This window comes from Agelaius tricolor, unplaced genomic scaffold (assembly GCF_023055355.1).
Source record: "Agelaius tricolor isolate 1412-34295 unplaced genomic scaffold, bAgeTri1.0.p SCAF_14, whole genome shotgun sequence".
Taxonomy (NCBI): Eukaryota; Metazoa; Chordata; class Aves; order Passeriformes; family Icteridae; genus Agelaius; species Agelaius tricolor.
In genome coordinates this window covers 7,836,484-7,864,463 of record NW_027269274.1, presented here as the reverse complement: position 1 = coordinate 7,864,463, position 27,980 = coordinate 7,836,484, and the positions used below count along the sequence as shown (strand labels likewise).

The following is a 27,980-nucleotide window of genomic DNA, read 5'->3' as shown; positions in this document are numbered from 1 at the left end:
TTCCAGTGGACCTATTGCAGTGGTCCCACATTAAGTCACCACATGTCCAGAGCTGCTGTTATTTTAAGAGTTTAAGCACTAAATGTTTAAAAATTAAATTTTCAGTGTGATGACCTAGGAATCATTCTAGGATACCAAGAAAAATATATTAATTGAGAGAAGTCTTCAACATCACTACAGAATTTGCAGGGCTGTTTCCTCTTTTTGGTTTCTTATATGTTCATTTCTTTCTCTGTTTTAGTTTTCTAAGTGTTTTCATTGATTTCTTTTTCATTTTCAGCACAAACTGAACACAGTTAATCAGTAGATACAAAATGCATCCTGCAACATTGCCAGTAGCCCAACATAAGTGGATTCAATTGCTGAATTGTCGTAAGATTAGACCTAAGCCACAGTATAAGCTTCATTGATCCAAGCCCAGCAAGATGCCCATTCAATAATATGTGTTTTAGCAAGGTTTTTCACTTGTAAAAACTTCTGCAATTTAGCGTTCATCCAATATGCACCATAAACACGGAGGATCAAATCTCGTATCAGTTTAAAGAACATCCCACTCCTTAGGAGGGAAGCAGGGTAGCTGGGTGTGTTGTGTAAGCAGAGACACACAGGGAGTGAAGTTCACTGTCAGAAGAGGCTCCTCTGTGGAAAAGGGACACTGGGCTTCCTGACAAGCTCTGGGAGATGAAAGCAGGGGGATGAAAGCAGGAATGAAGTGCTGGTGTTGATAAAGCCGTGGGCTCGGTGAAGCTGTTGTTGTCACCAACTGGGTGGCTCTTACATGGAAGGGGAGAGGTCACCAAGAGCTGCCTGGCTCTGGTCGCTGTACAGTCCCACCCCTGTGAATCCCTGAGTGCTGTGTGTCCCCTCACACTGTCCTGCAGTGGGACACTGCTGCTGCCATGCTGTGCCCATGGAGCTCTGGGAAAGGACTGGTCCTGCCTTGGTTCCCCACCTCTTGACAAGAACATGGGATTTCAATGGGAAACAGGGTCTAATACCACAAGAGGTAAATAATGTGGGATTCCAAATTGCTCTGGGGTGAGGAAAACAGGGCTGTGGGTCACCAAACAGTGTTGCCAATACCACTGACACTTGCCTGTGGATATTAAGGGTCTATATAGCCTTCAGCATGGACGCTGATTCTCTTGGGACCATCCCTAATCCTATGCTGATTTATGTGCCTAGGGTTAGGATTAGGTTACACCTAGGGTTAGGGTTTTTAAACCAGGCAGCCCTGAGCTCCAGGCACACTGCAGCTGCGAAAGGCATCCCAAGGGGAGTGCAAAACTGCCACCACATGGCTGCCTCCACAGCTTTTTCCTTAGCACCATCCCTAACCCTAGGCTGATTTACCTGCCCAGGGTAGGGTTAGGGTTAGGGTTATGCATAAGATTAGGGTTTTTAAAGGAGAAAGCCCCGAGCTCCAGGCACGCTGCAGCTCCAGCCCTCACTCCTCCCTTCACCCCTCCCAGCACGCTCCCTGCTCCATCCATTACTTCACCCACAGCCCACGTGTGAGTCCCCCCCAGCACACAGGGGAGCCTGAACCCTCGCAGGACAGTGCAGCTCTCACATTTTTATGTTCCAATTGGGAACTTACAGCATATATATATATATGTTATTCTTGGTGTTGCTGGAGGAATGAGTCATTCTTATTTCCACTGAGAATTGCCCCCAACTACTTTAGTTTCATGTAGGGAACTGTATTATTTTGCTTAATTACATAAAGATTTCAGATCACTAGGATTTTATGTTATTAACACAAACATCAAATGATTTAAGCGAGTTCCTAGAATACCTCAGTGAAAAAAATCAAAACAAGTGCCTTAGAGGAACTGCTTCTTAAGGTTTGAAAGAGTAGGCAAATGAAAAAAATAAGTTAGTCAAGAATTTTTCTCACAGGAAAACTAATAAAGAGAAAGGCAGGGATATCTTCCTTTCCAGGTGAAGCCTCCTGTGGCTAATCTTTCACATTTTTATTTAGCCTAAATCCCCACCCTGCAAAAACATAAACAGATCTTTAAATTTATGATCTTGAGAAGTCTACCCACATGAGCTTTTGCAGGATCAAGACCTGAGAGAATGATTTCTGTTCATAAAGCACTTTTAAAGTTTTATGTGCCAAATTTTGAGAACAATCTATTTTCACCCACCCACTCTGACCTTATTTGCTCAGCAGGCACTATTTCTAGCCCTGCCAGAAACCTCAACATGGCTGTACATTTTGCTGTCTACTCTTGAGGAGATAAGGCCAGTGTTTTCAAATGCTTTATGCACTTAGGCAGCTGCTTGAATGGTTCCTCACAGACATGCTGGGTACAGGGTTTTTCAGCGAATGCAGATTCAGGGAAGCCCTGCATAGGTCTATTAATTCCATGATTACAGTCCTGGGACAGATTTCCTTTGAATGCAAAGTATGGCTTGCCAAGAATCAAAGTGGGGAAAATGGCCTTAGATAAACTTTAGTAGAGCAGAAACACATGAAGATCTCATCAGAGGGTGTCTGGTTCCCCCTCCCTGTCCTGTCTCCAGGAGAACCAGGTGGTTTTTGTCACAGCAAAAATCAATCACAGTTCTCTCTGCTCCCACCTAGTCACTGTGTGTGAAATAAACCCTATTTCTAGGGTTAAAGTAGGATAATAGGGGAAAATGTAGTTTGCTTCAGCCTATGGATAATACACAAGGTAATAATCTAGAGCAAGATCTAGATTTAAGGAAAAGATCCTAAATATATGCTTGTCCAAAACTTCCTGCTTTTTCTAGGAGTTCCAAGTGTGTGAGGCAAGACACTGGCCTCCCACCTCCCTAAACTCTACTGTAATACTTGAAAGGCATCAGTTCATCATAGACTCATAGAATATCCTGAGTTGGAAGGGCCCACAATCAAAGTACAGCTCCTGGCCCTGCACAGGACACCCCAACAATCCCACCATGGGCCTGAGAGCATTGTCCCAGTGTTCCATGAGCTCTGGAAGGATTTGTGCTGTGAGCACTGTTCTGGGGAGCCTGTTCCAGTGCCTGACAGCTCCCTGGGTGAAAAAGCTTTTCCTGATATCTCACCTAAACCTCCCTTGACACAGCTTCATACACATGGCTTTGTCTTCAGTACTTTGTGCTTTTCTATGCAGTATCTTGAGCTTCACTCCAGAAAAGTTTCTAAAATATAATTTTGCACTTTATGGTCAAAGAGTGAGAAGGGAGTAACTCCATAACTGGTAATGGAGTTTACAGGAATGTTCCTTCATCCATGATTGCTTTCTTCTCTTCTTCTCCTGAAAGGTGTATTCACTGTACAAACTGGTAGATGAATAAGACTGACAGTGTTTGGTTTGAAATTCATCCTAGTTGCTAGTTATTAAAGATAACAGCTTCTCTGAACTTCTTAATATAAGAAAGCCTTCCTAAAAACCAACTCTGATAAGCATAATAGTTTCCTTGCCTTTTAAATTCAGGGGCTCAACATTGTCTTCAGTGGTAATTCACTTCAAACAGGACACTACCAAAGCCTCTGGTTAAATGAACTGTCACATTAGTAACATTCAGCTCTTGATGTTTCCTTTATATGGATCACAAATGCCAAATTAAAAACTAAATTTTGAGCATATAGTCTGTGGGATTATTCCTACAAGTAATCACTACAGAATTTAGCACATTTCTGGGACATACTGGCAATTACCATGACATATCTATGACACATAATATTTTGAAAATATCCTTTGTAAACCCTGATAGGGTCACTGGATGCTGTGTGGAAAAGGATATCCTGGGACAATTCACTAAGGCTTTTTGTTGCTCAAGCACAGGTTAGGAAGTCCAGGACATGCTGCACAGCACACAGCATGACTACAGGATAGATCACAACAGGCTCACATTTTACAGGTCAATCCCAGTTGTACTGTAAAATTTTACAAGGCTCAGGCAGACCCTCTGTGGTGCCCATCCATCCAAATTCATACTTTGGCAATGTGGACACTCAGTCTGGTTTGGGTGAGCTGAAATAGCTGCAAGAAAACACAGAATGTGGATAACTGAGTTAAATTTTCTTGCATTGGTTCCTCCTGCAGAAAGTGGGAGTGTTTGGGCTACAGCTAAAAGCTGAAAAGAGAAGCTCAGAGGATTAGACAAGCTCAGTTTCAAATTCCTGGCTATCTAATTCACCAGCCCAAATTAATTTAAATATTTTAAAACCTGATTTTAAAGTAATATAAAATATTTATAGATTGTAATTACAATTGACAGAGTTGGTTAGTTCAGACAAAAGTATCAACAGACTGGAGTGGGGAGCAAACACCTCCTCTGGGGGTGTATAGCTTGATAAATATTGATATTGAAAACCCAGAAGCCTTTCCTTTGCAACTCCTGGGAACAGCTTATTTCCCAGGTGTATCCCACTGTAGGGATTGGGCATTCCTTTAATGTGTGAGTAGCTCAGCAGAAGGTGCTGTGCTGGAAATCTCAGTGCAGTGACAATCCCTCTGCAGGGCACGACAGAACGAGCTGCTCTGGGAGGACTCAGCTCTCACATCCTGCCAGCCCAGCCCTGGGAGAGGCTCCCATGGGGAGCCAGCAGCACAGAGCTGCTGGGGGCTGGCAGTGGGATGGGAGGGCTGCTGAATCCACATGAGTCAGGGAATGGCCTGAATGGGGGGAATCCTCATGCATCAGTGGATCAGGGCTGGCCTGATGTCACAGTGCACTGCTCTGAGCCTCAGCATGGGTTGGACTGGGAGGGATCTTTCCTAGTTAAGGCATTTATACCAGGAAGAAAAAGAGGACAGTATTGGTCCCTTCATCCCTCAGCTGTGAAATACAGATATTTTCAAACAGGGACTTAATCTGCAGGAACCACTGCTTGCAACTTGTCCAAAGAAAATCTACACCTCTCTTGGTGTAATTGAGCAAGAAATATACAGTGTGGGCTCTGACTTTGATGTCTTGCTGCATGAAACTTAAAAGCTATGATGGCTTAGAAGTAAGCATCAACACCATGAGTTTTCAAAATGAAAAGGCATCATTCAGAAAAGCAGAGATCAAACTCCAAACACCCTTAGATACCTCTGATAACTCACTTGTGAAATGGACATCTGCTGCTACTGAGACTCTGCTGGATGCCCCACAATTCAGAACTCTGCTGAAAGCTTGTACCATAAAGGTGGGAGCAGTGGCCAAAGTCTCATCAGCAACAACAAATAGTTGCCCAAACATTACATGATAGGCACCATTATAAGAACATGGAAAAGAGGAATGGCTTTAGTGGAGATATAAATAATGCAGACTGGCACAAACACATAGGCTGTGTGAGCTGAGAGAGGCTGCTTTTCTGGACCAAACAGAAGTTATTTGCAAAAGGGCAGAGGACTATGGATTATAAAATAAGTGTTGAAAAGCTGGTACTCCATAAATATGGTAAGAGTAGTTTATCTGCAAGAGGATTCAAAGACCAAAGAGAATTTCACATGCTTAGATGAATGTATTCCTGAAATTCTGCTTCTCAGCTGTGCCTTCCCTCAGTGCAAAAATTGAAAGCAGAGACTTGATTTATTTATCAATAAATCCACAGTCTAATTGAACATACAGAAAAAAAAAATAGCGCCTGAGGATAGTTAAAGAAATATTAAACTACCCCCCAGTGTTTGCTGATTCTGGCACTTTTGTCCCAGCAAATCTCTGTGTTGGGACACCCATGTGTGGGGAAGGAGCTTTCTCAGGGTGGGGGAGGAATCTGCATGAACCACTCTATTGCCTTCCTTGGTGCTGCCTCTCCACATGCCCTGGGCTCCATGCTGGGGATGCTCAGTCTCAATCCACGGCTGAGTGGGGCTAGACAAGAACATGGAAATGCTGGCCAGGATGTTCAGAGGGACCCTTGGTGTGCTCCTTTCAGCTCCAAATGAGTTCTTGGTCATGCAACTCTGCCTGGACTCTGAGAAAGCAGAGAGAAGAAAAAAAAGAGAACCACAGCTTCCCCTCTCTTCCAGGAGATACGATACAGAGTCTTAAAGGATGGGTAGCAGAATTGTTATTGCTATTTCCCAATTCTGCCTTCCCCACCCTCAGCATACTCCTTCTTTGTTTAAGTTCTGTATTTCTGTTAAAACACAGCTGGATTTGGAATAATCAGAATGAGCAAAAAGATACTGATTTGTTTTACTCACCTCTGATCTTTGCAATGCCAAGAACCACCTTCTCCAGCTCCTTTTTGCATTTTTTTGTTGATTGATTTTGCGTCTGTTTTTTATTAAAATTTGTGTTTGAGTGCAACAAAAGTGCAACTACAGCATTTCAGGAGCTGAGGAAGTAGGGCTGACAAGGAGCTTAGAAGATGTTTGGTGTAGCCCACCTCTGCTGAGGAATGTGGATCAAATATACCCAACAAGGCTGACAGCTCTTTTATCTAATCTGGTTTTTAAGACTCCAAGTAATAGAGATTCTACAGACACTCCAGCAGCCTGTTCCAGTGTTTACCTAGGTTTATAGTTAGAAAGATAACCCAAATCTTCTTTCTTGGAAATTAAAGCAATATTTCTTGTCCTAACCTCAGAGGACAATGGATTAGTACCTCCTTTTAGTGGCTTCTTATGTGCTGGAAGTCAGTTATCAAACCCTCCTCAATTGTGTACAGGAAACAAACTCAGTTTCTCCAACCTTTTCTCCTAATTTATAGGTTTCTATTTATTCCTGTTCCTGTACAGTGGGACTGAACCTTTTATTTAAAAATATGGTACTCAAACCACATTCTGGGTAAACTGGTAAACCTCCAATACTTCTGAGCACAGCAGAGTGATGATGTTTGTCATGTTACAAGCAGTGCTACTGGTGGTACATTTTACAAGATTTGCTTTCTTATGAGTACGTCTCACTTCTCATTTACTGTGGATGTTATCACCTTCAGATCTTCCAGGCTTCTCCTGCCTTTTTGGTGTGCAGAGATTTGGCTTCTCCTGCCTAGATATAGCTCTTTTTATTTCACTTGAGTGAATGTGACCCAGTTAAATTGGAATCATTCCCCTGGTTTACCAAGAGCAGTAGTTCTAATTGTGGTGCTCTAGTATTTCCAGTTCCTTCCAAAATGCTGTCACTTACAAATTTTACAATATCTAATTTATTTTTTCCAGTTATAACCTGCTGAAAGTTAGGCTAAGAAATGCATGGTTTCTTGAGAGTTCCTTTTTCCATTTTCTTGAAAGCAGGTACTATATCTGTCCTCCTCTGGTTTTCTGGGACTTGACCTATCCTCTACAAGTTCTGAGAGATGATAACTAATAATTATGAAATTGCACTGGTTAATTCCTTAACCACTTTTGGGAAACCTGTCTACAATAAATGTAACTTAACTAAATCTTCTGTAATTCTTTCTCTATTCTAGTTCACACTCCTTTGCCCTGTTAAAACAAGTTAAAATTAACCTTTTTTGAGGAAAGACCCAAAGATAGCATTTAATGAGTGAGCAAAATTGTCACCACAACTTCTTGGCCCCTTTCCCTCTTCAAAGAAAATCCCACAAAGCTTTTAAGAGGCAGAATTAGCAAAAAGTAAAGTAAGAAAATAACAAAAGCTGTTATGGCAACGTGAACTCTTTCCTGTTCATCTCTTTGTGTTGTTTGCTAGACTTCCCTCTTTGTTCTAATTAATTGACAAACTCCTGCTAGAATCATTCATTTCTCAAAACTTATTTATTTTGCCTCACAACATTTATTTGCACAGCACTACTGTTGTGTACAAAGATTACTCTTTAATGGAGTTCAGAACACCCTGGCACAGCATGTAATTCTGTTCAGTCCAAAGAATACAATACACTGTATACTGAGTCTGTAACTTCAATTAATCTTATTTGGTTTTACTCTGCTTGATTACTCTTTATGTGCTTTCTTAAAGTCATGTGATTTTTACTTTTTATTTTGACTATTTTAGTTAGTTGCTTCCACACAATATTTACAAGGATATTCCACAGCTCTTTTCAAAGCAGTTTGCATTAACTAACTGGAATAGATTCGCTTTTGCCATAACAAAATTAAAAGAATACAATCTTTTTAGATCTCAAGTATGTATTTAAATAAAAATGACTCAAAACCTGTAACTCCATACTTTAAAATTTGAGACACCAGATAAAATGCTGGCATAGTTTCAGCATGTCTGGATGTGAACATACCCCTTGTGGAGGTCTGTTTTAGAGGCTATCTGTGCTGCAGCCACACAAAGCACAGCAGGAAGATGCATCTGTGTATTCCTGGAGAACAAATCCAGATGACTATTGGCAGTGCTGATCTGAACCTCCACCAGGTTTGATCTTCAGGGCTGGCCTACAGACAGTAACAGGAAATAAACCTGCAGGACTTCAAGGGGAGTAAGCATCACCTGCAGTAGGACTGAGCTCTGTAACCAGAGGACATCAGTACCACTGACATCAGTACCATTGACATCAGTACCATTGGTGTCAGTGCCATTGACATCAGTACCATTGGTGTCAGTGCCATTGGTGTCAGTACCATTGGTGTCAGTACCATTGACATCAGTACCATTGGTGTCAGTGCCATTGACATCAGTACCATTGACATCAGTACCATTGGTGTCAGTACCATTGACATCAGTACCATTGGTGTCATTGCCATTGATGTCAGTACCATTGACATCAGTACCATTGACATCAGTACCATTGACATCAGTACCATTGGTGTCAGTACCATTGACATCAGTACCACTGACATCAGTACCATTGACATCAGTACCATTGGTGTCAGTGCCATTGGTGTCAGTACCATTGACATCAGTACCACTGACATCAGTACCATTGACATCAGTACCATTGGTGTCAGTGCCATTGGTGTCAGTACCATTGACATCAGTACCATTGGTGTCAGTGCCATTGATGTCAGTACCATTGACATCAGTACCACTGGTGTCAGTGCCATTGGTGTCAGTACCATTGACATCAGTATCATTGACATCAGTACCATTGGTGTCAGTGCCATTGACATCAGTACCATTGGTGTCAGTGCCATTGGTGTCAGTACCATTGACATCAGTACCATTGACATCAGTGCCATTGATGTCAGTACCATTGGTGTCAGTGCCATTGACATCAGTACCATTGACATCAGTGCCATTGGTGTCAGTACCATTGGTGTCAGTGCCATTGACATCAGTACCATTGACATCAGTACCATTGGTGTCAGTACCATTGACATCAGTACCATTGACATCAGTACCATTGACATCAGTACCATTGACATCAGTACCATTGGTGTCAGTGCCATTGACATCAGTACCATTGACATCAGTACCATTGACATCAGTACCATTGGTGTCAGTGCCATTGGTGTCAGTGCCATTGGTGTCAGTACCATTGACATCAGTACCATTGGTGTCAGTACCATTGGTGTCAGTACCATTGACATCAGTACCATTGGTGTCAGTACCATTGACATCAGTACCATTGACATCAGTACCATTGGTGTCAGTGCCATTGGTGTCAGTACCATTGGTGTCAGTGCCATTGGTGTCAGTACCATTGACATCAGTACCATTGGTGTCAGTACCATTGGTGTCAGTGCCATTGGTGTCAGTACCATTGGTGTCAGTGCCATTGACATCAGTACCATTGACATCAGTACCATTGGTGTCAGTACCATTGGTGTCAGTGCCATTGGTGTCAGTACCATTGGTGTCAGTACCATTGACATCAGTACCATTGACATCAGTGCCATTGATGGTGCAGCCAGCCCTGGGCACTGCTGGAGCAGCACCCAGCCCCATCTGTCTGGGACAGGGGGAATAATGAAAGGCCTTGCAGAGCCTCCAGCAGCTCCTGGCATTCAGTCAGGCTCTCAGGTCAGCTGCTGTCAGTGCCCCAAGCAGGCAGGACAGGCTGTGCTAACTGTGTGCTCCCAGGGCAGGCCCAGGCTCAGGCACAGCTCCAGAGCCCAGCACAGGCTGAGGATCAGGGCCAGGTGCTGCCCTGGAGCTGCCCCAGCCCTTGGCAGAGCCTTGGACCTCCAGCTGACACAGAGCCAACACGAGGGCTCTGGAGGGGTGCAGCTGCTGGGAATGCCACACAGACTCCGCTGGCCAAAGGAATGCACCTCCTGTACTCTGACTGTGCTGGGTGTTTCCCTGAGGCCAGCAGGAGTCCCAGGGGGAGCAGCCACGAAGCTGTGGTTTGGATCTTATCGTTGTTATTTAAAGTGACTGGTTAAGCCCGAGTCTGTCAGTGATAGATAGAAATAACACCTGCCTGATCCGAAAACAGGAGCCTCAGTGACTTTGCCATGCACTGCAGATAAGCAATATCTTGCCTGGTCACAGATGCCCGTGTTAACACTGCTATTGCTGCCAGTGTCTGAGAGGGCAGCTGCCTCCATCTGCACATCCAACAGATGCACAGATGCCACTGGTACCTCTGCTTGCTAGATAAAGCCAGCCAGCAATATCAGCAGACCCCAAGCCAGCTTTATATAACCAGCATGGGCACTGGTGACATGTGAGGGCACGCAGAGCTGCTCTCACACACTGACTGTGACACTGTCAAGTGCTCAGTTGAGGGTGGGGATGGCTGCTGCCAAATATTTCACATGCAGAAAGAAAGCCAAGTTATTTATCTCACTTTATTTACAGTAATAGGGGACTGTTGAACAGCATGTAAGTGCACTACAATAAAATCAATAGAGAATATTAAAAGCAGAAATAAAGATCAGCCAATATAAGGAAACTACTAACTTGAATGAAAGGATCTAAGAGGAGGGAACACTGAACAGCTCAGGAAAACCAACCCACCAAAACAAAAGAGAATGATTCCCAGGTTTCACTAGATAAATCCTCAGCCTTTCACTAAAACAAAATACCCTTGACATGATGGTTTCTCTGAAGCCTCCAAAAGAATTTTTCTCAGCCTACTTGAAAAATGTTCATAAACAAGGACCTGAAAATCCATAATATCTGCTTGGTCTGATCTCAGGTGACTAATTCCAGAAACTGATTTACCTGCACTGACACTGCGGGACTGAAACCAAAAGAGAGCATTTAACAATTCAGAAGTCAGTCTGTCCATTCTAAGGTCAACATGAGTTTTGCCATTGGTCTTAAAATAGTGGCAGAAATTCTTACCCCATGTAGAGGGATGCTGGATTGTTTTCCTTTCAGATATGAGCAATAGATGGCTGGTACTCTAAGCATGACTAAAAGGTTTCTCTTTGGTAAATATACTCAGATTTTGAGACAAAGTTAAATGGGCAAAGCTCAAGTCTGACTGGAAAAGCTGTTTTCTGGATCACTGACCCAAGTAAGTCCAGTTTGTGAATGATCTATGTGATAATGTACCAAAAATTGTTTTAATAAAACAAAGTTGTGTTTGCTGTCAAGCCGATTTTTGCTGCTTTGACTGGACTTTGAGTGAGAATCACAGAGAGCTGCCCATTAGTGGAGGTCACAGCCAAAGCCACCAGTGTCCTTTGCTGAAAGGCCCAGCAGGCATTGCCTGTGAGGGCTGCATTGGAGCAGCTCCCTCAGCTCTTGCTGCTGTCATTGCAGCACTGCCTTAGAGACAGCACCCGGCCTCCTTCTAACCAAAGACTGCGGAAAATAGGGAGAACAATATAAAGAAGAAAGTTACTAAGCAAGTTGAAATCTTTTACCTTAAAGTGCATTTGATCCACACCAATCCTTTTGTTTGAAGCTATGGTCCCCTTGAAAGTTTCTGAGCTTTTCTCAAAGGTAGAAATTTTGAACTATGATTGTTTGATAGTGGCTGGTTTTTAACTGTTCTTTCCTTCATTCTTTTCTGCCACAGAATGTCTTAAAATGAATGGTTTGATGGTTCCATTCTTTACTTTTCAATTTTTCTATTTCACTATTATTAATTTGTCTTATTCTGCTTTTCAATTTTTTTCCCCTCTGGTAAAGTTAAAGGACAGAATGAAATATTAAAAAGAACTATGACAATCACTTGGCTGGTAACTAAAGGGTTACAAATATTTTCAGTTGCACATTCCAGCTCCACAGATCCCAAATTATTTTCCAGGTAATTGTATTTAAAGTGGTTCACATTCGTATTCATAACTGCTAGGCCTCAAAAAACCCGGAGAGTAATGAAAAATACTGTGGTCATTTCTCATACTGAGAGTGGCCTCTGCAGAGAATGAGAGGTAGCAGGGGGTTCAATAAGGAAATAATAAAAATCAGCTTCAGAAAGTTTTTATTAACGCTGTAAATAAATGTTTTCATAGAAGAGAGAAAGTTTAAAAATATGAACACACAAACACACTTGTGCATTTAACAGAATGCTTTGATTCCATATTGTAGTTCAGCTAAAAATTCTGTGCCACAGACAGCAGTAATTATTTCAGCTTGGCATATTGTAAACCTGGTCACTGTCATTCTTTCTTTGCCTCCACATGCCTCAATGCCATTTTCTACAATCGTGGGGAGATTGCCTTGGCTCTCACTCAGCTGGCTCAGCTAATGCAATTCACAGGCCTTCAAATGTAAGCTTGTAAACTATTTAGTTCTTTCTCTCTCTAACAGCTTGTCTATTAACAGCTCATTGAATGGAGGAGGGAGAAGAAGCTAGTGAGACCTCTCTTGGTATTGTTCAGCAGCGACCCTGGCTCTCTCGGATTGGTGGCCAGTGCTCACTGAGCAGCGTTTGTCAGGACGCGCTGTTTTGCTGGATAATGGTGCATTGTGTGAGCAGCCGTCTGGATTAGGAGCAGGTAACAATAAACTGAGAAAGTAAGTCTCCTGTGTGATATGGTAAGGTCGCAAGAACGATGTATAAAAATCCAAGGGAATGTTGGTTAGGATGGCCTGAGTACTGCAGGAAAACCTGTGCCGTGTTGGGAGAGCTCGGTCCGAGCTTCCCTCTGTGCCCTGCTCAGGACCCTCATCCCCGCTGTGTCCTCCACCTGGGACGGACTTGGGGAGTGAGGATGGTTCAGGATGGTTCGGGGGCAGGATTTGGAGGCTGTGTGTCCGCTGCTCATGGCCTGTGCTTACTGAAGGTGGGTTTTGTCAAGATCATTAAATCCTGGGCCAGGAGCATCAGAGCCCGTGCCCACTCTTCCTGCAGCTATCGGGTGGAGGGAACCCTTGCAGTGAGAACTGTGATGATGGGGCTGATGATGGGGCCTGGCTCCTGCTCCAGAGCTGCTGTTCCCCTGCCACTGTGAGACTCCGTGTTGTCCTGTCACCTACGAACCTGCCGCACCCTCTGCTTTCCCAATGGATTACACAAAATCGCTAGTGTTTCATTACTGATGGCTGAGATTTCTGTAACTTTTCTTAGTGTTCTGCATGGCATCACCAGGCAAGCTGGTGGCTCGGCGTTCAGTAAAGAGAATCACGCTCGGCACAGATTTCTCCCCCTCCGAAAACCCCGACCCGCCGTACTCACACAAGGCCGTCCTGTAACAGAAACACCGCGTTTCCAGCTTTGTTTTTTGCTGTGCTAAGTGTTGCAGATCTCGTGCTATCTCCCAGACAGACTGACAAGGCGGCAGCACGCAGAAATCAGGTTCGCAGGATGATGGATGAGCGCGAACCCGGCCGTGCGCGCATTGCGACTCCCCCGTGTGGCTCGAAGCCGCCTCGGGCTCAGCCCCGGGCCGGGGCTGCCCGGAGCTCCGGCAGCAAACGCGGCCCGGGGAGCACCCCCGAGCTCACCAGCGGCCGTGGGCTTGCAGTTAATATTGGCCCCGAGAGAATAATGTCATTCTGTTGTGTTTCTGCTACAGGGGAAGAAAAAGAAAAAAAAAAAAAAAAGGAGAAAAAAAAGGTGTAATATTTTACTAACTGTGATGCTGCCGTGGGAGGAATTATGAGGTCTCATGTTCTTTTGCTATGAATTAATCGTAACAATTTAATTCTCAGTTTCCTTTTCCCCCATCAATGTGTCTTAAGATGATACCTTTAATAGATGCTAAAATCTATTTGGACATCATAAGCTACTTTAAAATTGGCATTATAAATTTGCGTGGACTAAAACAACAGTTCAATGTTCTAAACACATGTTAGTTGTACTCCTCTTCAGGTCACTTATGATAAACGTTCCCCCTTCCCCCTTTCCCCCTTTTTGGCTTAGCTAGGAAAGCCTAGTTTTCAGTCCAAAACTGAATATTTTTACCCAAAACCACACAAAAAAAACAAACAAAAAACCCAAAACAAACAAACAAAAAAACCCCAGTTTCTACCACTTATGTATGTCTTATGTCTATTTTGTATGTCTTATGTATATTTTCTTGGGCGTGGGCCAGAGGAAGAAATTGTCTTCTTCCAAATTAAAGGGTTTGACTCTGTCCCATGTTACATTGTCACAAATTACCTGTCAGCTGCATGAAGAGAGGTTAGGCTTACACCAGCATGGAGAAAGGTAGAATTGGGCCCAGCATTTATTGTGTTTTTTAAAGTGTTTACTGTTTTAGGGAATTTGGCATCCTCTTCTTCCATTCATCTGAAATCAACAAAAAGAGATGCTGAAATTCTAAAATGTTTTAAACCCTCCAACACTGTAGCTGTGAGCAGGACGCATTGTAACTACCAGACCTTGATGGCACAGAGATATGCATCGTGAACATGAAATCTGGGGAGAAAAGATAAGCCTTGCCACACTCCCACAGTAGCAAAACACTGCAGAAAGTAACAACTGCATTTTTGTGGTATTTGGTCACATCCCTCCTTGCACTGGCAAAACTTTGACTTGGACCCAAGTAGGTGCAGTTCTAGGAAAGGGAATGCCCAGTGGAGTTGTGCCCAGCTGCAGTGGGTCTGTATTTGATGGCAATTGAAAAGATGAATGAAAATCATTTCGGTTGCATTAGGGATGTAAGCTGTCAGGGATTTGGATTACTGCTTATTCAACATTTTGGATGGCGTCTTTACGCTTCCAAGAAATCCTTTTTAGTCCAGGCATCAAGAGGAGACAGGATGAACTCCAAGCAAGAAACTGGAGTTTGCAGACAAGTAGCTCATGCTCCTGACACTGGAGAATAAGGGAATGGAAAGTAAAACAGAGAAAACAAAGGAGACTTTGTGGGTGTGCTGTACTGCCAAACCTCAGTGGCCTGGATGCATTGTTGTTGTTTATCTATCTCCATCGGTGCTTATGGGTATGTATTGATCTGAATAACTCATGTCTGAGGGGTCACTGGGGCATCTGATTTTATCCCTTTCTTTGGGAGGTTTATTAATATTGACACTTCTTCATTTAATTGGGGCACTGGCTATGGAATCCTTTTTTAATGGAATCATATTAGCTAATGTACTGCCTGTCCACACTCAAATCCAGAGTGCTTTACACAAGTCTATATTTGAGTAACTGCTAATGTTTTAAGAAAAAAATACTCAAACACCAAAAACACAAATATCTGAAACCAGAGAGGAATAGCAAAAACAGAGCTATGCTGTAATCTGCAAGCTGCATTTCTCTGTTGCAACACAGGGACCCAAAATAAAGTAACAATTACTTTTCCTGTCCCTGACAAGTGTTATTTCTTTCCTTGTTCTGTCAAGGCCATTCCTCCCCGCACCCTCCCACCAGGGGCTGCATTAGTTTCTGGAATGTAATTATTCACATCTGTACAAGCTCTTGTAAGACATTACCAACTAAAAAAGATAGCCAGAACATACAAGTTTGCACATCACCCTATTCCTGCAGTCAAAGAGAATGTATCTCTGAGTGAACATGGGTATGGCAAACGTTGCTCTTTAACTTTCTCTTCTTTCCTTAAACAGATTGGGAGTCTGCTTCTACCATTTATAGAACAGATTTTTGTTTCTTGAAAGTGCTCTCCTGGGATTGACTAGGAAAGTGCTTTTTGCAGTCTGCCTGATTGGTCTTCATTGTGGAGCAATTTCGGGGGCCTGGCTTTGGACACCATTGGCAATGGGTTTACAGCAGAAGGTCACACGTTGTTACAGAGTCATTACTGCCTCTCCCCTTGGGACCACAGCTCACCTGTGTCTTTACCCTTCACCAGTAGCTTCTGACACATCTTTTTGACATCTGTGCAGGAGAACAGGGCCCTATCACACTAACTTCTTTGGCAGAAATCAGCAGCGCAGTGAAAGAGGGGAAAGGAAGAGCAGAAATTCCACCTTCAATGAATTTATTCATTCTCATCAATTTTGTCTGTGTTTTTAATGATGTTTTGCTTGTAATGCATGAGGCCTTTAAAACAGTAGGTATCTCATTATGCTACTGGCTTTGTGGACTCCAAGGAGAACAGGGGGCTGGAATGTGGACAAGAAGATTGCTGATGGTAACTGTGTCTGTAACATGTCTGGATCCAGCACACCACACCCCTGCTGCTCCTTACAGCAGCTTATATTCAGCCTGAGTTCACATTGCCTGCAAACCCTGCCTGTCCTTGAGTCAACTTCACTGTGTAGGAAAACCCAACAGTTGCAGTTATCTCCCTGGCAAGCTGCACGGGAGTGGAAAAACATCGAGCATGGACAGAGCCTTCTCAAAGCATTTCTGCTTCTCTGCAGCTGAGGATCCCAAGGATTTCATTGAACTCAAATAGTATTGAAACCTACAAACAATATTTGCACCAATAATGGAAGACCCTAAGTCTGTTGTCTCGTTAGTTTCTACCTTAAATTCTGCCAAGGCAGTAATTCCACGGAGTCACAGACATGGCCACAGACAAGCAGGACAGAAAACTGGGTCTTTCATCTCATCCCTCAGCTCTAGTCATGAACATGCTTGCTCTGCTCGCTGCCACACTGATGATGGATTTTTATATTCTTCTCTTAACAGGAGAGGATTTGTGAATTAAGCACACACTCAGGGCCCCAGCAAGGTCGTACCACAGGACTCTGAACTACAGCTGCTTTTGAAAGAGAAACTCGCTGCTGATCCGTCCAACCCTCCACACACACTTCTACAAACACAGCATTTTGGGGCCGTTTCGGGAGACAAAAGAACTGTTTGACTTCAAGGTTAATTCGAAGTTTTCAAGTAGGCATCTCAGCGTGTGACCAGTGTCTGTTCTGAGTGATTTAGCCTAAGGCTACCCTAAGGTGGTGGCTCCTTTTTTAGAACACAAGAAAATAAATGTATTGGTCTTTTAAAAAAGCTTTGTGCAAACCCTGTGGGACACTTCCCAGCCAGGACATCTTGGAGTGTCTCTCAAGTCAGTGCCCATTCGTGTCATGCTGGTTGAGCTGTGGATGTGCAGCCTGTGACACTTGCAGCAATCTCTGACCCCAGCCTGTGTCTTAGCCAGAGTTTGCATCACCCATTAACGTTTTTCATACCTTTTGCTTTACCTGCACCTCTGAGTTCATTTATTTTTATGTCTTCATAAATCAAACAACACAGCTCATTGCTATGATTATATTGAAATAAAGCCCTCTCTTTTATCACAGCACTTTGCTTGCCCTCCACCTCTGGTTCTCAGCAGGTTCTCAGATGCCTTGTTAAGACCTTCAAAGCCTCACAGCATACTCTGAGAAGAATGCATCTGTCCTGAGGCTTCGAGAAACTAATTCTGCAATAGTATAATTTATGAAACTCAGCATCCTTTTTTTCCTTTCCATGCAAAGCTGAACAGGAACTAGGGCTGCTGAGTTAATCTGGAAGTTTATATGTCACACTGCTTATAATCTGACCTGTAGCTGCTTCTTTGTACTTCATGTTGAATTATCCTTTCAGGGCTAGATCCTCACCTGGTCTTTTCCCCACAGATAAACCATTCCAGTGAGGCTGGCTGTAAATAAAAGAAAATTCACCCCTTTCTTTCTAGACACAAAAACAAGTGTAACTTGGTGTATCTGACTTTTTTCTTTGATTTTTATTTCTCCAATCCTTTACATAGTCATTATAGATGTTAAGAAGCCTGTTTTGGAAATGATTAATGCTATTAATAATTTTCTAATTCAATAAAACCTCTCATCTTTGAACTCCTAGTAATATTTTCTGCTTTCTTCAGCTTTTCACTAATTCAAACATATGACAAATACAACTCTTCCTTTCAGTTTTCTATTATTTCTCATGTCTGATCAAATAAATTAACAGACTTTCATTTCTTTCCCAGGAGTCATACCCATATGTTGGTGAAGACAGCATAAAAATATTACTTGTTCAAACTGGAGGGGGGAAAAGAAGGATAAAAGTTATCTTTTATTCACAGTTCCAAGCAAACTGCTGGTCCCATTCCTCTCACCTTGACATCACCTGCTTTGCTAACCATAAATATTGCAAGGTTTGCAGAGCACCCATTGGTCTGGTTTAGCTGCACTGGGTTATAATGTCCCCTCTCAATGCCTCCAATGGAGCAGCAGTTATTTTAATCACACCAGCCACGGCACTTCAGTCCCTGGGAAGAATCAGCTGTCCTGTCAGATGTGGCTGCTCCACAGCCAGGCAGCCCCAGCCCACAGAGCAGCATCCTGCTAATGCACTTTGCTGTGTTTGGGCAGGTAAAGATCCCTCTGCAGGCCAATTTGTACCTGTGTATTGTTGATAGACAGCGTGCCTCGGGCACAGAGATACTGCATGCAGGAAATGGACTCTCATTTAACCGTGGTTAATTTTGTTCTCTGCATCTCCATCATCCATCTTTCCATTTCTCTGCCCACCCAAATTGCTAAGGCGAAACAAAGCTACTTCAGCCACCAGAGCTCCTAAACTGATGTGTGACGATGCAATGATTGATTTCCCACTCCAGGAAAAGTGGGTCATTGTACATGTTGTACCACAGCAGGCTGAACCAAGCTGGTCGTGCTGACATTGGGCTTTTACAGATTTGTTTTAAGAAGTTCAGACCTGAGGCGACTACTGTGAATATCCAGCCCGAACACCTCTGGTTTTTGATGGGAGCTCTGCCATCCTAAAATCTTCCTTAGCAGCTTAGAGAGATCTGAAGTCATCTGTGCTCCTCAGGAGACAGAATCCAGAACACTGATTATGCATTTTATATCTTACTTTCATGTTTGGGCCAAGAATAGAAAATGCAAAATTCCTCCAATTCCTAGATATGGGTCCAGTTTCAGGTTTGTCATTTCCCAGGAGAGAAAACCCTAAACTAATTTAAAAATATGTTTTAAATCTAAAATGGTGCAATTAACAGCTTTTGCAAAGGATTTTGAATTAGAGAGAAAAAACTAATTCAAACTGCTCTTTGAAAAAAAAATCCACTGCTTTTACTCTTCTTTTGTGATATTGCAATAGTGTGTAATAACTTTTCTCATGTAATGAGACTTGTTGAAACCCACTTTTAGATTGAAACACCTTAAGATTGCCTCTTGCAATACCAGGCAGACATCACTTGAAGAGGCAAGTCTCAGTATTGGTGTAGAACCTGCCTCTCTATCTGCTGAAATAGAACAGCAAAGTTGCAATCAATTGCTGAAAGGGGAATATTTTCCAGGTTTTTCTGAATAGCCCAATAAGTAACGGAGCCCAGATGTCATGGCAGAATCTGAAAGGTCAAGGCAGGTGGGGATTTGATTTTGATTTTCATCGAACAAAAAACATCTAGAAAATTTAGCTCTTAACATTGTATCTTTGTTTTTTATGAGAGTTGAAACCATATTCTGGGAAATGATTTAATGGACAAGTTGGAAGAGCCTTTCTCCAGGGCCTATAAATTTTTGCTTTGCTTTAGACAAATCCTTACACGAGTACCTTCTCTAATTTTTGCACGCCCCAATGGGTAGTGTCCTCAAAGGCAGAGAATATCTAATCAGGTCCTTAAATCCTTCGACATGAAAAATCCCCACTGGGATGAGCAGTTTTGGCCAATAAGGACTGCACTTTTAACTTCCAACCGTGATTTTTGGCAGTCATGACCTGGAATGTGGAGAGAAAGTCAAAGAAAAGGCTACACGTGTCTCCTGGTGAGGGGCTCTTTGGATGCAGCATAATCCACTGCCTTGGCATCTTGTGATGAGTGGTGTAAACCTGGATGGACACAAAACCACTTGCAGACAGTGCTAATTACCTGAGGGCACTGCTCTAGTGACCCCTGAGCTGAGGAAGGGGGAGAGAAAATCACTGCCATTCCACAAACGACTTCTGAATTTTCCTACTCCCTTCTTCCTCCTGCCGACCATCTCCTCTGCTCTGGAAACACCACAAATGTGGAAGGTTTGCAGGTAAGCAAAGAGGAGCAGAGCAACTGACAGAGCCCGGGCTGAGCACACTACTCGCTGATAAACCTGGCCAAACCCTTTCCTTTCTGAAACAGAATCCCTGGAATGGATGTAATTAACAAAGAAACAGACAAAAACTACCACTGAATGAAATTTAAGCATCAGCAGACCACAGCACAGCCAGGAAATACCAAGTACAAGCAACCATCCCTTCATCCTGAATTCACACCATTTTCTGCTTCTGTTTCCTGTGCAAAATTATCACTCATTCAGAAAGTGCTGCCGGGGGGGTGTGGGGGGTGGATGCAGAGTGGCTTGGGACAGCCTTCATCTGACTGTGCAGAAACACCAAACAATTATCTCATTTTGAGGTGGCTCTCTGGAAATATGTAGTATAATGCACAATACTGGGGGAAAAATAGCAGTTTTGTGGGATGCTTCCAGCAATACCCAGAATGATGAGTATTACTGGGGGAGGAAAAATCTATGTGATTTTAGGGGTAGTGGGGGTGGAGGTGTCTTTTGCAGTACCCAAAAAGATACGTACCACCGGAGAAGAACAAAATCTGTATGATTTCCATGAGGATTTCTGGAAATACCCGGCACGGCACTGGGCTGTGTGATTCTGTGGGGGACAGATTCGAAGGGGATGGGAAACCGCGTGGGTTTGGGGCGGGGAGGGGGGCCGGGCCCCTCTGACAGCACCCCGAGTGATGCGCACAAGTAGCGGGGGGCCCACGAAGGACAGAACCCCCTCGCAGCCCGCACCGGGGGGCGGCAGAACGAGACAAGGAACTCCCGGCAGACACCGCCGGGGCGAGAGCGCGGAGCCCGAAACTGCGAACGGCGAATTTCCGCGGCTCGGTGACACACCGGCCCCAAACCCCGCCGCTGCCGGCGGCGTCCTGCACAGATACGCGCACACAGGCGGCAGCGGGAGCGTGCGCGGGAGCGTGCACACGAGCGCGCCCCCGCCCCGCCGCCGCGGCCGCTTTAAGGGCGGCGGGGGCGCGCCGCCGGGGCGCCCGGCGCGCCGCCGCCTCTCCTCGCCTCGCCTCGCCGCCGCGCCGCGCTCTCTCTCTCTCCCTCTCTCTCCCTCGCCCCGCTTTAAAGTCTCCGCCAGGATCCGGGCTCGCCCGCCACTTCCTGTACGGCAGGATGGAGCGCGCCGGGGCCCCGGCTGACCGCCGCCCGCCCGCCCGTGCGCGGAGGCGGCTGTGAGCGCCCCGTCCGTCCGCGGCATGCGCGCCCCGCCGCTGCTGCCCGCCTGAGCCGCGCCGCCCCGCGCCCGCCGAGCCGCGCGGGGGGGGTCCCCGCGCCCCGCCGGCGCTCGACTCCGTCCTCCCCCTGCCCCGCGCTTGGGGCGAATTTTTTTTTTCCCCGTAGAGGAGGCGAGCAGGAGCCCCCCGCTTTCTCCCGCAGGAACAGGGGTGCGGGGAGAAACTTATTTTCAACAAGTTTTTTTTTTTTTGGTCCCCCTCCCCCCCCCTTTTTTTTTTCCTCCCCCTGTGTGTTAATTATTTTAGCCCCTTTCCCCTTTCGATGTGCGGCTTTGGACATGCGGAGGCTACTGCAACCGTGTTGGTGGATCTTTTTCTTGAAAATCACCAGCTCCGTGCTCCATGATGTGGTGTGCTTCCCCGGTGAGTGAGCGCGGCGGCTGGGGGGGCTCCCGGTGCCTGGTCCACACGTGTCCCCGACCCCCGTGGGGAGCCGGCGGGACGCCCCGCGGGCGCGGAGGATGCGCGGGGGGTCGCGGGGGCCCCTTTGCCGGGGCGGCCCCAGCGTTGGGTCTCCTCCCGCTCCGCAGCACTCTCCCGGCTGCGGGCAGCGCTGCCCGCGAGTGGGGCCGTGAGCGGAGCTCGGGCTGGGCTCCGCGCTCCCGGCGCGGTGTCCCCGCTCTCCGGTGCATTGCAGCGCCCGGCGGCGCGGGGCCGGGGGGGGTCCTTGCGCGCCGCTCTTCTTTCGTGGGGCTGCCTGGAGCTCCCTTTGTGCTGCGGGACCGCCGCTCGCCGCCCCGAAAGGCAGCGTGACTCCGCGCTCCGACCCCGCGCCGCAGCCCCCCGGTTCCCCCGCCAGAAACTTCGCGCTGCGCGGGTCCCTGCCCTCCCCACGCCACTCGTGTCCCTGGTGGGGGTCTCGCCGTGCCGCGTGCTGACCTTGGCAGCGCGGGGGGCAGTCCCGCGGGGCTGCGCGCCCGCTGCGCACCGGGGCTGGGGCTGTGCAGGCACCACCGCGCACCCGCGGCAGAGGGGCTCCGCGGGCGGGGGGCACTCGGCGACCGCCGTACAGTTCTCCCCCCACTTCTCGCCCCGCGGCCGGCGCCTGCGTATCGCTTCTCGCCCCCGTGTCGCACGGCGGGGCTCGCGTGTTTGGGGGCCGGGTGCGCGCTCTCCCGCCCCGCAGTGCCCCGCGCTGGGACGCGCGGTCCCGCCGCTGCCCCGGCCCGGGGGAACTCGCGGGGCTCGGGCTCCCTCCCGCCGCCTCCGCAGTGCCCGCGCTGCCCGCCAGGGGCGCTGTGGGGCCGCCGGCGCCCCCGCGGGGCGCGCGCCCCTCCGCCGGCGCGCAGCGCGAGCCCCGCCCGGCGCGCTCCCGCCCCGCGCGCGCTCCCGCCCGGAGCCCCGAGGGATGGCGGGGGTCGCTGTGCCCGGGGCTCCCTCCCTCCCTCCCTGCCGGCGGGGATGGGGCTCCGGGGACAGCGCAAGCCCCTCTTCCAGGGATCTGCCCCCTTCCCGGGCTTCTCCCGTCCTTGCCGTGGGCTCCTGAGGCTGCCCTGCCTGTTGGCCCCGGCCAGGTGTGCAAGAGTCTAATGAAATAATTAAATTCTGGAGGTTCTGTAGGAACTTTCACTTAGGCGTTCTCATTTTTTTTCCATTAAAAAAATAAATTTCTTCCTGGAATGCCCTTTTTTCCTAACACCAAATGCAGAGCTAAGCAGATAGACCCATCCCATTCCTTCCAGTAGCTTCTCACATGGCAAAATGATTTGAAGCAAAAAGAAACTAAGTTGGGGAGAGGGTTAATACCTCTGCAGCTTTTGACGAAACATTTATCTTCTCTGTATTGATTTCTTCTCAATTTCAGCCTTTGGAGTGATGCCTTTCTCTCTGGTTCTGATATATATTGTATAGTAATTACATCTAGAAGGCAGGCTCCAGGAATGCTGCAGGAAAACAAGCCCTGATGTTGGTTTAATATGACAGTATTGTATGACTTGCTGATTTAGATCAGCGGTGTTTGAACCAGATAATATTTGCATTATGGAATATGAAGATGGATGCAAGCAGAGGGTAGCAGGACGCTTGCAGAGTGTTGGTAAACTCTTTAATGCCAGGAGCCATAAAACAGCTGTGTAATACTCGGGAATGTTTCAGGGCTCTTCCTTGCTAAAGCTTTGCCTGGAAAGCAAACTATTTTCCAGAAAGGCTTTTATGCCTTTGGTTTTTGTACCGAGCTACCATGTTAGACCCCGGTGCCTGCTCGCTCCCTGGGCTTTCCTCTGAAGAGCAGCGGTACCTGGTGTGCAGCGAGGGCTGGGACTGAGACATCCGAGAAACGGGAGCCTCCGACTCCGATCCCGCTCAGCAGAGATGCCCGAGGCAGGGAAGCTGCAGGGAGGATCTCTGTGGGCTATAACAGGACATTGGTGCTGACAACATCCAATGGCAAATCATCGGAATTTGTGTTGGCAGGGAATCCCGGCCAGATATTAACCATTTAGTATCTACCACGAATGCTTCTGTACCTTTTCATAGCGTTTTCTAGAGAGGATTAAAGAAGTAAGGTATTTGTCAGCTTGGTTTCAATTTGTAAGCATCCTTCTTCCCTCTGTTTCATATCTAGCTCCCTTTAAATGGAAGAGAGGTCACTGCTTGTTTTCTCCCCTGCAAATCACTTTACTTTGTGAGGAAACATAAAGGCTATTCTTTTCTTTGTTCAGTAACAATAAATGAACCGTGTAGAAAATAAGTCTTTGCAGTATTTCTTTGTTAGTGGTGTTGTAACAGGGTTTCACTGTTTAAGTAGGTATTTTTGTTGTTGTTCCTTTGGTTGCAGTAAGAGAAGGGAGTCACTCTGGCAAAAAAAAAAAATGTGGGTAAGGTTTTCCTCTTTCTGAACTGTTTAGTGCATTTCTCTGTGGGCTTGTCACTGGTAATTGCATTGGTTAATAAATCAAACCAGGACAAGGTAAGAGAGGTTGTTTCCATGGGGTCTGTTTGCTCATTAATCTAAATTCACAGTACCAAACATCAGTAAGACATAAATATTAGTGTTAAGGCAATATTCTTACTATCTGATTTCTTGGTGCTTTGCCAAGAGAGTAAATTTTTTTCTTTTTGAAGTAAAAGGTACACATTTGTGCAGTTCTTAGCTCTTTGACATTCTTGTCATCTAAGGAATGACAATTGCTGCCATTATCTTAGGCTAGATGCATAAATAACAGTAATTTTCTTGAGTCTGGATTAGCTCTTTGGTAATGAATCAAATTATTGCTAACCTGGTAACTGCCTAAATGGGATTTTGGATTTTGAATCTTCACAGATCTGAGCTGAGAGTTAATTTTGCATGTAACTGTCTTCTGCTTGGAGGAAAAATTATACTGGGAGCTATGCCTTATGAAGTAAGTAAATACTACTTCAGAGATTTCTAAAGGTACAGAGCAGACTGGCTTTGTCTAGTGAAGGTTTTACAGAGGAAGGTGCATTGTGCACGTAGAGAAATACGGAATGTACAGGAGAGGGCCCTCCAAGACTTTATTTAGTCCTGTGGCTCTTATGAAGATGACACTTCGTACATTTTAATTATCCCTTATTTTCAGTGCTGTTTCAAAATATGTTACAGGAAGTTGCTAATGGAGTCCTTGCAGATAAAGATGGTCAAGTGAGCCTTCCCAGGCTGCAAGAGCTGAGCTTGTGGTTTGGTTTTGGTGGGGGAGCTCCAGGGAGAGCTTTGCTGTCCCATAGCAGGCTTGTGGTTAACAGGGCCTGGACCCAGCTTGCAGAAGTTTTCAAGTGGTCACAGGAGCTGTCTGTGCTGGCAGCCAGAGGAAGAGCTTCCTAAAGCTGGGAGGGAGGAAGAGGCATCACAGAAGAAAAGGATTTTAATACATTCAAAAAAAAGAAAGGAACACAGTTTGAGGGTAACTGGAATTTCCTCACTGATATTGCAATACCTACAAAGCCTGTGTCCAGACTGGGGATGTTGCTCTGCTTGGAAGAACAAGGAGGATTTTTTGCCTGTGTGTGTGAGTTAGGATTTCTTTTATTGCTCTCTCATCCCCTATACCCTCTATTTTTTGTCTAGGAAAGGAGGATGTGAGGGGTTCTGATCCTGTTCAGGAAAGGGGTGTCTTAGAGCAGTGATGGGCTTCTGTGAGTCAAGCAGAGATGTCATGGCCTTCACCCATCCCATCTGCATCCACACTGGAAATCGTAGTGGAACAAATAGATCCTGCTTGGTGCCATAAAAAATCCCTGGAAATCACCTATTGATTGAGTAGGGTGATGGTTTCACTCCCAGTTTCTGGGTCTTTGCAGGGACAAACGTTGGCTGCACTGTTGTCAAGTTCTGTAAGTTTAATAGTTGGAATTTGTTTCCAATTACAGCAAAGACAGCTAACAGCTCTATCCATCTTATAATCAGGGCTCAAGGACTAACATACTTACACTTTTCTGAAATAAATGTTATTACAGTTGACTCTTAATTTAAATGTTCAAGTTTCATGGTTAAATTAAGGAATGACTTCAAACTATTAATCTCAACTGTCCTTGGAAAAAAGTGCTAATCATTTGGTTGCTGCTTTTTAGCAGCCAAATGAACATGTGGCATGATGTGCTCTGAAGCCTAAGGGTCTAGTAATAACACTGTACTTTAGCTAATATATAACTTTAATCAGAGAAATTATGAAAAAAAGAGCCCAATTTCTTTTTGCCCAAGTTATTGTGCTTCCATTTTTATAGAGCTGTTCTTGTGTGTTGATGAAACTGTAGTTATTTATGTTTATGTGCCATACTACCTCCAGTTTTATTCTAAACAACAATTCTTAAGTATTTTAGGAAGTGAGGCTTGTCAGACAAATGTTTTTTAAAAATATAGAGTCATCTGAGGATTTAGCTATGCACTATATGGGTTAATTTATGGTTTATATATTCCTTCTGGGGACTGCTTGCTGCTTTAGGTGTCTAAATATCTTTATCAAGTTTTTCCTTCTTCACGAGGTAAACTTATGTCAGTGTTTCCTCCAAGTGCAAATTGTGGATCTGCATTTTCTTGCACAGGTTGGTGGGAACATAACTTCACAGATTGCCAGGTACAGCCCAGTTCCACCAGGGAGTATCAGTTTTGTGAACACAAGCATGGGTTGGAAGCAAAGCAGAGAAGGAAGATGTGCATTAATGCTCCCTTTCATCCTGAGCAGAAGGGCCTGGGGTGTGGCCAGCTGGAGGTGCCCAGCTAGAGAATAACTCTTGGTGAAAGCAGCTAGTTTGCACATTTGTGTGTCCATAAACCTTTAGAGGAAAAAGAAAAGCACAGAAGAATGATCCTTGAGTGCTGTTAATTTTTCCATTCCTCAGAATCCTGCCCTGATGATCATGTTATCTGTTTTGCAGGGTACAGATTACTTGCCCCAGGGCAAGTCAAATCGGTTTCTTCCTTTCAGTGCTGCTAACAGGTCCTGCAGTGCTCCAAGATGATCTCAGCCCTCTTCACTGAGGACAGGCTGCTCTTGAATGAATCTGGGCTGCACTGGTTGTGTCTCCAAATGCTTGCATTTCAATGTGCTCTCATCTTCTTGAGGCACAGCTGCCAGGACACAGCAGATTCCAGTTTTATGCCTTGAGCTGTCACATATTTGTGGCCTAAGCAGAATCTCTTCCCACCCTGAAAGTGAACAGATGAATTAGGGAGCAGATTGCAAGCACAGCAATGATGCTGCTGAGATACTCCATGGATATTGCTGTTCTTGTCTCATTTTTCCTTTCCCCTGATCTTAGTGGTGGGAATAAAATCCCTGCTTTGGAGGAGGAGGAGGAGGAGTGAAGGCACAGACAGGGCACTAAGGGAGCTCAAGAGTTCATGCAGTCACTGTGTTTTCTACACTGAATGGCTCACTTTACAGCAATTTGAATTAGTATTCAAGTGAACTATGGTTAAAGTAAAACAGTTACTGTATGGCCTTCTGTTTTTTTTCATGTGGTTTTTATTATGCATCTCCAAGTTTGCTTGGGAGTTGAAATACTAGTGCTCTTAATTATCAAGTCATTTGAATAATGATGAACAATTTTCTAGAACTTAAAACATGTCTGCATCATGCACCTGCCAGCAGTACTGGCACATAAAATCTCAATTGATGTGGGTGTTGCAGTTTTTCTATGCATAAATTCTGCAGTGATGCCTGAGAGGTGTTTATCCTGTCCAGTGCCTGCTTTGAGGGACTTTGCATTCATAGTGTGGGGGCCTTTCTAAAGAAAATCTAGGTGTTTTGAGACTTGGATGCTTAGCTTAGGAAAGCTCCTTTGAAAAATCCTTTTCTCTGCTTGCAGCAATGTAATGAATGAAACCTTGAGCCCTGAAGAGCTGCAGTGGTATTTAGGAGCAAAATGCAGGATGTTATTTGGTCTTGTGGCAGCTGCTTTGTTCTTTTTTTGAAATAAAATGTGCCTGTCTCTCTGACAGAGTGCTGTTAAAAGTTCTGTTGGGAGACAATTTATTCTGCTGACAGCAAAGGAAAGCTATCTGATAACTTCTCACAGGCAAAGTGAAGAGTTGTTCAGTTTTCCCACACCTCCCTCTTTCCATCTTCTGTCCTTGCAGGAGGCTTGCAAGAGGCACAGGAAATGCTGTAATACTTGCTTTAACCAAAGCAGCCCTTGCCCTTTTCTTGCTCCTAT

The 27,980-nt window shown here is 45.3% G+C and overlaps 1 protein-coding gene and 1 long non-coding RNA gene across 3 annotated transcripts in view; one reads left to right on the top strand and one right to left on the bottom strand.

Moving 5' to 3' along the window:
• Window positions 1-5,486: 5,486 nt before the first annotated feature.
• On the bottom strand, window positions 5,487-18,696 carry LOC139595799 (uncharacterized). Of its 2 annotated transcripts, XR_011681137.1 has the most exons (4): window positions 14,312-18,696; window positions 13,385-13,718; window positions 8,150-8,300; window positions 5,487-5,923 (listed from the first exon to the last, which is right to left on the bottom strand). It is a non-coding gene; the product is annotated as an uncharacterized lncRNA (long non-coding RNA). The 2 variants fall into 2 exon arrangements; XR_011681136.1 differs by lacking the exon at window positions 14,312-18,696 and having other exon boundaries at window positions 13,385-14,305.
• Window positions 18,697-21,203: 2,507 nt separating this feature from the next.
• PTPRG (protein tyrosine phosphatase receptor type G) overlaps window positions 21,204-27,980 on the top strand; it is a 394,955-nt gene continuing 388,178 nt past the window's right edge. The window contains exon 1 of the mRNA XM_071439469.1: window positions 21,204-21,731. Coding sequence (XP_071295570.1) covers window positions 21,647-21,731 — 85 coding nt within the window. The 5' untranslated portion in view covers window positions 21,204-21,646. The remainder of the gene's footprint in view (window positions 21,732-27,980) is intronic.